Raw genomic sequence first — 11386 nt, 5'->3', positions numbered from 1 at the left:
AGGGATGGGGGACACCGAGAGCGGGGGGAACAAAGTGAGGGATGGGGGAGAGAGAGCAACAAAGTGAGGGATGGGGGACAGAGAGAGAGCGGGTGGGAACAAAGTGAGGGGTGGGGGAACAAAGAGAGGGATGGGGGACAGAGAACAAAGTGAGGGATGGGGGACAGAGAGAGCGGGGGGAACAAAGTGAGGGATGGGGGACACCGAGAGCGTGGGGGAACAAAGTGAGGGATGGGGGATAGAGAGAGAGCGGGGGGAACAAAGTGAGGGATGGGGGACAGAGAGAGAGCGGGGGGAACAAAGTGAGGGATGGGGGACAGAGAGAGCGGGGGGAACAAAGTGAGGGATGGGGACAGAGAGAGGGAGCGGGGGGGACAAAGTGAGGGATGGGGGACAGAGAGAGAGCATGAGGGAACAAAGTGAGGGATGGGGGACAGAGGGATGGGGGACAGAGCGGGGGGGAACAAAGTGAGGGATGGGGGACAGAGAGAGAGCATGGGGGAACAAAGAGAGGGATGGGGGACAGAGAGAGCGGGGGGAACAAAGTGAGGGATGGGGGACAGAGAGAGCGGGGGGAACAAAGTGAGGGATGGGGGACAGAGAGAGCGGGGGGAACAAAGTGAGGGATGGGGACAGAGAGAGCGGGGGAACAAAGTGAGGGATGGGGGAAAGGGGGGGGGAACAAAGTGAGGGATGGGGACAGAGAGAGAGCGGGGGGAACAAAGTGAGGGATGGGGGACAGAGAGAGCGGGGGAACAAAGTGAGGGATGGGGGACAGAGAGAGAGCGGGGGGAACAAAGTGAGGGATGGGGGACAGAGAGAGAGGGGGAACAAAGGGGGGGGACAAAGTGAGGGATGGGGGACAGAGAGCGGGGGGGAACAAAGTGAGGGATGGGGGACGGAGAGATAGCGTGGGGGAACAAAGAGAGGGATGGGGGACAGAGAGAGAGCGGGGGGGAACAAAGTGAGGGGTGGGGGAACAAAGAGAGGGATGGGGGACAGAGAGAGCGGGGGAACAAAGTGAGGGATGGGGGACAGACAGAGCATGGGGGAACAAAGAGAGGGATGGGGGACAGCGAGAGCGTGGGGGAACAAAGTGAGGGATGGGGGATAGAGAGAGAGCGGGGGGAACAAAGTGAGGGATGGGGGACAGAGAGAGCAGGGGGAACAAAGTGAGGGATGGGGGATAGAGAGAGCGGGGGGGAACAAAGTGAGGGATGGGGACAGAGAGAGAGCGGGGGGAACAAAGTGAGGGATGGGGGACAGAGAGAGCGGGGGGAACAAAGTGAGGGATGGGGGACAGAGAGAGAGCGGGGGAACAAAGTGAGGGATGGGGGACAGAGAGAGAGCGGGGGAACAAAGTGAGGGATGGGGGACAGAGAGAGAGCGGGGGGAACAAAGTGAGGGATGGGGGACAGAGAGCGGGGGGGAACAAAGTGAGGGATGGGGGACGGAGAGATAGCGTGGGGGAACAAAGAGAGGGATGGGGGACAGAGAGAGAGCGGGGGGAACAAAGTGAGGGGTGGGGGAACAAAGAGAGGGATGGGGGACAGAGAGAGCGGGGGAACAAAGTGAGGGATGGGGGACAGACAGAGCATGGGGGAACAAAGAGAGGGATGGGGGACAGCGAGAGCGTGGGGGAACAAAGTGAGGGATGGGGGATAGAGAGAGAGCGGGGGGGAACAAAGTGAGGGATGGGGGACAGAGAGAGCAGGGGGAACAAAGTGAGGGATGGGGGATAGAGAGAGCGGGAGGGAACAAAGTGAGGGATGGGGGACAGAGAGAGCGGGGGAACAAAGTGAGGGATGGGGGACAGAGAGAGTGGGGGAACAAAGAGAGGGATGGGGGACAGAGAGAGCGGGGGGGAACAAAGTGAGGGATGGGGGAAAGAGAGCGGGGGGGAACAAAGTGAGGGATGGGGGACAGAGAGAGGTGGTGTAACAGATAAAGAGTGAATGAGGGGTGAGCTAATCGTGTGTCAGGTTTCATTTAGTCGGTTAATTTGTCGGCTTTTGTCCGATTTTAATATACAGTGCCTTGCGAAAGTATTCGGCCCCCTTGAACTTTGCGACCTTTTGCCACATTTCAGGCTTCAAACATAAAGATGTAAAACTGTAGTTTTTGTGAAGAATCAACAACAAGTGGAACACAATCATGAAGTGGAACGACATTTATTGGATATTTCAAACTTTTTTAACAAATCAAAAACTTAAAAATTGGGCGTGCAAAATTATTCAGCCCCCTTAAGTTAATACTTTGTAGCGCCACCTTTTGCTGTGATTACAGCTGTAAGTCGCTTGGGGTATGTCTCTATCAGTTTTGCACATCGAGAGAGTGAATTTTTTTCCCATTCCTCCTTGCAAAACAACTCGAGCTCAGTGAGGTTGGATGGAGAGCATTTGTGAACAGCAGTTTTCAGTTCTTTCCACAGATTCTCAATTGGATTCAGGTCTGGACTTTGACTTGGCCATTCTAACACCTGGATATGTTTATTTTTGAACCATTCCATTGTAGATTTTGCTTTATGTTTTGGATCATTGTCTTGTTGGAAGACAAATCTCCATCCCAGTCTCAGGTCTTTTGAAGACTCCATCAGGTTTTCTTCCAGAATGGTCCTGTATTTGGCTCCATCCATCTTCCCATCAATTTGAACCATCTTCCCTGTCCCTGCTGAAGAAAAGCAGGCCCAAACCATGATGCTGCCACCGCCATGTTTGACAGTGGGGATGGTGTATTCAGGGTGATGAGCTGTGTTGCTTTTACACCAAACATAACGTTTTGCATTGTTGCCAAAAAGTTCAATTTTGGTTTCATCTGACCAGTGCACCTTCTTCCACGTGTTTGGTGTGTCTCCCAGGTGGCTTGTGGCAAACTTTAAACTACACTTTTTAAGGATATCTTTAAGAAATGGCTTTCTTCTTGCCACTCTTCCATAAAGGCCATATTTGTGCAATATATGACTGATTGTTGTCCTATGGACAGAGTCTCCCACCTCAGCTGTAGATCTCTGCAGTTCATCCAGAGTGATCATGGGCCTCTTGGCTGCATCTCTGATCAGTCTTCTCCTTGTATGAGCTGAAAGTTTAGAGGGACGGCCAGGTCTTGGTAGATTTGCAGTGGTCTGATACTCCTTCCATTTCAATAGTATCGCTTGCACAGTGCTCCTTGGGATGTTTAAAGCTTGGGAAATCTTTTTGTATCCAAATCTGGCTTTAAACTTCTTCATAACAGTATCTCAGACCTGCCTGGTGTGTTCCTTGTTCTTCATGATGCTCTCTGCGCTTTTAACGGACCTCTGAGACTATCACAGTGCAGGTGCATTTATACAGAGACTTGATTACACACAGGTGGATTGTATTTATCATCATTAGTCATTTAGGTCAACATTGGATCATTCAGAGATCCTCACTGAACTTCTGGAGAGAGTTTGCTGCACTGAAAGTAAAGGGGCTGAATAATTTTGCACGCCCAATTTTTACGTTTTTGATTTGTTAAAAAAGTTTGAAATATCCAATAAATGTCGTTTCACTTCATGATTGTGTCCCACTTATTGTTGATTCTTCACAAAAAAATAGTTTTATATCTTTATGTTTGAAGCCTGAAATGTGGCAATAGGTCGCAAAGTTCAAGGGGGCTGAATACTTTCGCAAGGCACTGTATGTAGCTTATGCCTACTGGTTGTATTAATGTGGGATCTATCATCCCACAACTGTCCCATTTCGTTCTCGACACACTGACCAATTGAATAGGTAGCTTAAACTTTTCTACTGTAGTAGATTGAGGCTAGTGATTTTGCTTGTTGGCTGAGGAAAATTACATGTGGACTGTTATTCTAACATGTTCAAAGTGCACATCAGAATTCGGTTAAGAAGGACCACACATCGTTGCATCCTCACTTGCATGTTGTGTCATTCTGAGCGCCGTGGGTAGACGCCTTAACCACATTATGCACCAAATGCACATGTTGTGTCATTCTGAGCGCCGTGGGTAGACGCCTTAACCACATTATGCACCAAATGCACATGTTGTGTCATTCTGAGCGCCATGGGTAGATGCCTTAACCAGATTATGCACATGTTGTGTCATTCTGCGTGCCGTGGGTAGACGCCTTAACCAGATTATGCACCAAATGCACATGTTGTCATTCTGAGCGCCGTGGGTAGACGCCTTAACCAGATTATGCACATGTTGTGTCATTCTGAGCGCCGTGGGTAGACGCCTTAACCAGATTATGCACATGTTGTGTCATTCTGCGTGCCGTGGGTAGTCGCCTTAACCAGATTATGCACCAAATGCACATGTTGTCATTCTGAGCGCCGTGGGTAGACGCCTTAACCAGATTATGCACATGTTGTGTCATTCTGAGCGCCGTGGGTAGACGCCTTAACCAGATTATGCACCAAATGCATATGGGTCCGGTGAGTTTCTCAAATGTCCGGTAAATGAAAATGTTGCCGGTCAAATTTCATGCTCCACATTTCCCTAATGGAAATCCCGATGTGTGTGTTGTCTCTGTCAGGTGTACGACGGAGCATACCACGCCCTGCACCATGAACTCCCAGAGACGGCGGCAGCGGTGCTGAAGGAAGTCACTGGCTGGATCTCTGAGCGTCTCGCTGGGTCTCCTTCTCAGGGCTCCTAGTCCCCTCCTCCTCTTCACCCCCCAACCCACTGTATGACCTAAATACATTTGTACTGACAGCATATACTCTACTGCTAGCCGACCAGGAGTGATCATTTTCAGTACAAATGTAGTTAAGTGCACCTTACCCCAGCCCTGTGCACGTCAGTCAGACTTAAAACCTCTTGGTCCTCTGGGGAGAAGTGGGGGGTGACAGGTCAGGAGGCCCACAGGAGGTTTCCTTAAGGTCAACTTGTCAGTGACCTTTGACCCCCATGGCCAATGTAGGTCCTGATTTTCTAGGCTCTTCATTAGGGACAACAGTTGTGCCCCAGCTGCCAGGCAGCATTTCATAGTACATATATCAGCCATGTCTCCCTGTACTGAGTTCAAAGAGAACAATGCTGAGAGCTAGGCCAGGCGCAATTCACAGAGGGATTTCTTTCCTCCTTTGTAATCACAGTGTTCAATAGGCCAATAGAAACATATTGAATTTGCCCAGGCTGAGGTGTTCCCTTTTGTGTGTTGCCATGGAGACAACTGGCCTTTGTTATCCCCACTGTATCTCAAATCCTTTGTTCATAGAGTCAAACATTTTGGACTTGTTTGAACACCCAGCTCCCCAGATTGCTGCCACTAGTGGTCATCTATCAGAACTGCAGGGTATAGGTGGCTGCAACCCAAGATGGAGAAGTTGCCCGTTACTATGGCAACACCTCAGGAAAAACCCTATTGGGAAAAAAAGGCTGAATCCATTAGAGCACCACAGTATGGTGAGGCATGCTGTGAATCATTATACAGTACATGCTGTGAATCATTATACAGTACATGCTGTGTACAGACAAAGGCGTCACTTCGCTGCAGTTCTTATATTGAAAAAGATGACGGCCTCAATTCATCACCTACAACCTCACCATTTATCTGTGTTTCTCCATATTTGCATTGCTAACGACTAATACAGATTTTAATGTATAAGTCGCTCTGGATAAGAGCGTCTGCTAAATGACTTAAATGTAATGTAAATGTAATAATGTGAAATATCCATGTTACCGATATTCCTTTTTTTAAATGGTGGAAGTTGTTTTGTAAGGGGAAGACTGGTAAATCTAATTGTCTGATGCGTTGAGCATTTAATAAAGTGAAATTCAATTGACTAGACATTTGTCAATAGACCATTGTTAGTAACTCAACCAAGGGGCCAGGGTTTCTGTCTAGAAGCACGGTTTTGACTACTCCGGCAGTCTTGCTTTGGTACTGCAGTTTAACTGATACCCGGCCCAGAAATACAATTTCCTTAGTTGGCCATATAGAATACCACAGTATGAGTCATAATAGCCATAAAATCTAGCGGTCAAGCAAGGAACTGGTTCCAATCATTTTTCCACCATAAATGTGCCCCCCTGGCATGACGTTTTAATAACCGTGTAAATCTCTCTCGGACAAGGTGACTTTTATCTATATAAATTCTGTATTTACCCCCCCAAAATCAAATGCTAATTAGCTGCTAATGTGGTTATCATTAACTACTACAAATTACCATGATGATCTGGACGAGACAGCTGAATCGAGGCAAAGGTAAGAATCTGGATTAACTATCTAAGGTGTCAGCTAGAGATGACGTGCAGGAGCTTGCAGGGATTTGTAGTCTTGCCGAATATAAGTCACCTTGCCCGAGTGAGATTTACACGGTTATTGAAACGCCACACCAGGGTAAGCCTACACAAACACAGCCCATATTTAAAGTGTTTCTAAAATCACCTATGGGAAATATGAATGATGGAGAAATTATTGGAACCATTTTCCTGTTTGACCACTAGGTTTTATGGGTATTATGACACCTCTACTGTGGGGCTCTATAGAGAAGTCAGATTAGAAAATTCCTAATAAAAGACACTTTAGTCATCTTTATGCACAAAACATCCATTTAATTATTCAAATTGTTGCCGAGGCCGTTTTATTTTCCTTCATCACTCACAGCCGAAGAAATTCAGATGTTATATTCATCCAATGTCTGCTATGTGCATGTGAAGTTGTGCTGTGTAAACCGGATGTAGCCGTTCCATGAATCGGCGAATGTGAGTAGATTACATTGAACACAACAGTCGGACATCTTGGACAAAGTAAATCAGCATTGTGTTTGTGTGAACTGAATGACCCGTTTTTAAATAACACACATTTAAGAACAATATGGTGGCATATATTTGAAAAGGGCAGAATTTGTCTAATTGTAAATGTGTTACTCCTGAAACCAGACATGTTCTTATCAATAAATATTGATAAACTGTCAGCTTGCTCATAACAAATGTAATAATATGTGAAGGACATAAGTATTATTCTGTTTGCATCTATATAACTACTTTTATTGATCTTGTCTACTCTATTGATATGCATTCTTAATTTTTAAAGTAATGTGATGTGGAACATAAGGGTTTTATACTATAGTCAACTTACTTTTTATTGAGCGTTCAGAACTAACACCTGATTTTGAGAAGTAAGAATCTGAATGGCCCTTTTTATGAAGTGTAATGTATTTTACTATGTGATTCGTGTTCCTTTGTGCTTTATTCCCATAACCTGTGTGAAAACAACTTGGGCTCCTTGGTCACTTAAAGACTGACTGAAAATTGCTGAAGGGCTTAAACTACATTCTCATGTGACCCACTAGAACAGTGTTTCCCAACACCGGTCCAACACCGGATGTTATGTGTCCCTAGAAATAATCAGAATTGATGTAAACATTAGTTTTGAAAACCTAGCTTACCTCAGGTATTGGTTAAGTTGACCCGCAGGACAGAGTAAGTTAAGCCACCTACACATTTCTGTACTGAATTAATTATTACCCCTACCTTTTGAAAAACATGTCTTTATTTCCCAAACACAATCACATTTGTCTATTAATCATATTTTAACACAGTCTTAACACATGACAAACACTTTGCACTTTTCAAAAACACTTTGAGGACACGCCTGCGAAGAAAACGCTTCAATTTGCTCAACTTGCCATTGGCTAAACATACCAAGGCAAACATTTAGACTATATTAGCCTACACAGCTACAAGGATGCACTTTCATGCAAAGGTTGACCCCAACTGACGTATAGAACGATCAATACATTAATTTGACTGTTTTCTGGACCGAACTTGCTTACTACAGTTTCCATGTGGTTTCTTTCTTCCCAGACTACATGCAATTAGGATCTCTTTCTAAATATTTAGTCCATTCTGTGTATGGTTTCCTAGAAACAAGGGTGGCTCAATTTACCCAACTCTCCCCATATCATTTTGTTGTGGGCCTGGACAAGCACACCTGATTCTACTTGTCAACTAATCATCAAGCCCTCATTGAGCTGAATGAGGTGTGTTTGTTGTAAAATGTGTGCTGTTGGGGTACTGGAGGAGCAGAGTTGGGAAACACTGCACTAGAATCAGCCATGCCAAACAGCAGTCAGTCTCTAGAGACTGGGGCTTGAGCCGATCCAACAGTTATTGCTGAATCACCTCATACAGTAGGACAGGTATCATCAACTAGATTCAGCCGCTGGCTCATTTGAATTCTTCTTTTCTTCTTGAGCGGATGGTCAGGGGGGCCGGAAAATAATTGCAAATAATTTGTAGATTTTCTGCTCAGCAAACTAGAGGGGGGGGGGGGCAAATAAAATCAGACTGGAGACAAATTTGGCCAGTAGGGGCTCCATTCAATCTGTATCATTACAATAAAAATGTAAAGACAAAGTTCCCATGTTATAGCTGACATGGCATTCACGGTAAAAGCTGCAGATGTCGGAACAATCAGAAACGTTTACATTTTTATTGTGCAACTGTAACGCTTCAGCACTACAGATTGAATAGAGCCCGAGGTGTTCTCTGGGTCTAATAGATACATACTTTCAAATAGTTGAGCTGCACTTGATTTGGCATGCCCAGTACAATGGAACCAATGAAAAGTGCAAAGCACATCAAATACAGTATTTGACCTAGGTCTGGTGCTATGATGGTTTTGGTTACGTACAAAATGTTGATGAGAGCCTGATGGAAGATGTTGGAACAATGTTTAATGATCTGTCCTTTGTATTCCTCAAACTGAACATTTTTGTAACACAAACTGCTGTAACATATGATGTTTTGAAATGACTTGTGACCACTGAGAAACAAGAAACTTACTAAATAAGCTAAAACCTATTCAAACAATGTTCCCAATAAACCTTGACTGTTGAACTAATCTGACTTGAGCTATTTCCTTGCCTCGTTTCCTTTCCGAAACAACCTGTTGACTGGGATCAATATCAGGTCTGTCCGTCACTATATGGATGGTGGAAAGTCAGGAGATGCTTGTCTGTTTGGTAGTTGGGAAATGATTATGAGTTTGTCATCAATAATAATCCAGGCGTCATACTAGATTGACAAAGTTGTCTATTATTTATTACTAAATTGCTCAATTTAACATAAAGGTGCAGTGTGACATTACACATTGGCCTGTAGATGGCAATATAATGCAACATTTCTCCCAGCCACATAAAGGGCTCTGGCATTTAAAACAATGAGAAAATACTTCTCATACATAAAATCAATCATATTGTAACGTGTCATATCAACGTACAGAATTGTAGTGTTCCATAAACCGATGTTGTGGATTGTCCAGTCATTTTGGGGCGGCAGGTAGCCTAGTGGTTAGAGCGTTGAGTCAGTAACCGAAAGGTTGCTAAAATCTGTTGTTCTGCCCCTGAAAAAGGCTGTTTTTAAATGTTTTTAATTCACCTTAATTTAACCAGGTAGGCCAGTTGAGAACTGCGACCTGGCCAAGATAAAGCAAAGCAGTAGTTAACCCACTGTTTCCCAGTAGGATGTCATTTCTAAATAAGAATTTGTTCTTAACTGACTTGCCAAGTTAAATAAAAATTATAATTGTATAATATGGGGTTGACGCTATATTGGGCACACAATCAAATCAAATATACTTGTCACATGCGCCGAATACAAGGGGTAAATAAAACCTTACCGTGAAATGCTTACAAGCCACTAACCGACAATGTAGTTCAAGAAATAGAGTTAAGAAAATATTTACAAAATAAAAAAATAAAAAGTAGCACAATATAATTACAGTGGGGCAAAAAAGTATTTAGTCAGCCACCAATTGTGCAAGTTCTCCCACTTAAAAAGATGAGAGGCCTGTAATTGTCATCATAGGTACACTTCAACTATGACAGACAAAATGAGAAAAAAAGAATCCAGAAAATCACATTGTAGGATTTTTTATGAATTTATTTGCAAATTATGGTGGAAAATAAGTATTTGGTCACTTACAAACAAGCAAGATTTCTGGCTCTCACAGATCTGTAACTTCTTCTTTAAGAGGCTCCTCTGTCCTCCACTCGTTACCTGTATATAGATCCTGGATGGCAGGAAGCTTGGCCCCAGTGATGTACTGGGTCGTACGCACTCCCCTCTGTATCCCCTTTACGGTCGAATGCCGAGCAGTTGCCATACCAGGCGGTGATGCAGCTGTAGAACTTTTTGAGGATCTGGGGACCCATGCCAAATCTTTTCAGTCTCCTGAGTTAAAAAAAAAGTTGTTGTCGTGCCCTCTTCATGACTGTCTTGGTGTGTTTGGACCATGATAGTTTGTTGGTGATAGGGACACCAAGGAACGATAAGCTCTCGACCTGCTCCACTACAGCCCAGGTCGATGTTAATCGGGGCCTGTTCAGCCCTCCTTTTCCTATAGTCCACAATCATCTCCTTAGTTTTGATCACGTTGAGGGAGAGGTTGTTGTCCTGGCAACACACTGCCAGGTCTCTGACTTCCTCCTTGTAGGCTGTCTCATCGGTGTCGGTGATCAGGCCTACCACTGTTGTGTCGTCGGCAAACTTAATGATTGTGTTGGAGTCGTAGAATGGTAAATGCAGAATGGATGTCTGTGATGATGAACACAACGTGAAATTCTTACCCATCAGCAAGTCTGGCTGTGTCCCCATTATTCCACTGTTTGTTTGATATATTCTGATTGAAAGAGAACCAAACACAGTTCTGTAAAAGGCATTGTGAATAGGCCATACAGTCACTAGAGATCACTGCCAAAATAAAGGAAACACCAACATCTTAGTAGGGCAATGGGCCACCTCGTGCCAGAACAGCTTCAATGCACCTTGGCATAGATTCTATAAGTGTTTGGAACTCTATTGGAGGTATGATACACCATTCTTCCACATGGAATTCCACCAATTGTTGTTTTGTTGATGGAAAACGCTGTCTCAGGCGCCGCTTTAGAATCTCCCATAACTTTTCAATTGGGTTGAAATCTGGTGACTGAGACGACCATGGCATATGGTTTACATACAGTGGGGCAAAAAAATATTTAGCCACCAATTGTGCAAGTTCTCCCACTTAAAAAGATGAGAGAGGCCTGTAGTTTTCATCATAGGTACACTTCAACTATGACAGACAAAATGAGAAAAAAATCCAGAAAATCACATTGTAGGATTTTTAATGAATTTATTTGCAAATAATGGTGGAAAATAAGTATTTGGTCACCGACAAACAAGCAAGATTTCTGGCTCTCACAGACCTGTAACTTCTTCTTTAAGAGGCTCCTCTGTCCTCCACTCGCTTCGGTGAGGGGGTACTGTCAGGTGTGCTCCCTCTCCGGCCTCTAGGTCACCAGGCTGCTTGTTATGGCGCACACCTGTCACCATCGTTATGCGCACCTGCACGTCATCAGACTCACCTGGACTTCATCACCTCCCTGATTACCTTCCCTATATAGGTCAT

At 44.6% G+C, this 11386-nt stretch overlaps 1 protein-coding gene across 3 annotated transcripts in view; it reads left to right on the top strand.

Moving 5' to 3' along the window:
• LOC124045749 (monoglyceride lipase-like) overlaps positions 1 to 8839 on the top strand; it is a 28992-nt gene extending 20153 nt beyond the window's left edge. For all 3 annotated transcript variants that reach the window (XM_046365329.1, XM_046365330.1, XM_046365328.1), the window contains one exon: positions 4520 to 8839. In XM_046365329.1, coding sequence (XP_046221285.1) covers positions 4520 to 4642 — 123 coding nt within the window. In that variant the 3' untranslated portion in view covers positions 4643 to 8839. The remainder of the gene's footprint in view (positions 1 to 4519) is intronic.
• Positions 8840 to 11386: the final 2547 nt, after the last annotated feature.

The sequence above is a fragment of the Oncorhynchus gorbuscha genome, linkage group LG10 (genome assembly GCF_021184085.1).
Source record: "Oncorhynchus gorbuscha isolate QuinsamMale2020 ecotype Even-year linkage group LG10, OgorEven_v1.0, whole genome shotgun sequence".
Taxonomy (NCBI): Eukaryota; Metazoa; Chordata; class Actinopteri; order Salmoniformes; family Salmonidae; genus Oncorhynchus; species Oncorhynchus gorbuscha.
Note: the sequence above shows the minus strand (reverse complement) of the source record. Positions and strands in the feature narration are given on the sequence as shown.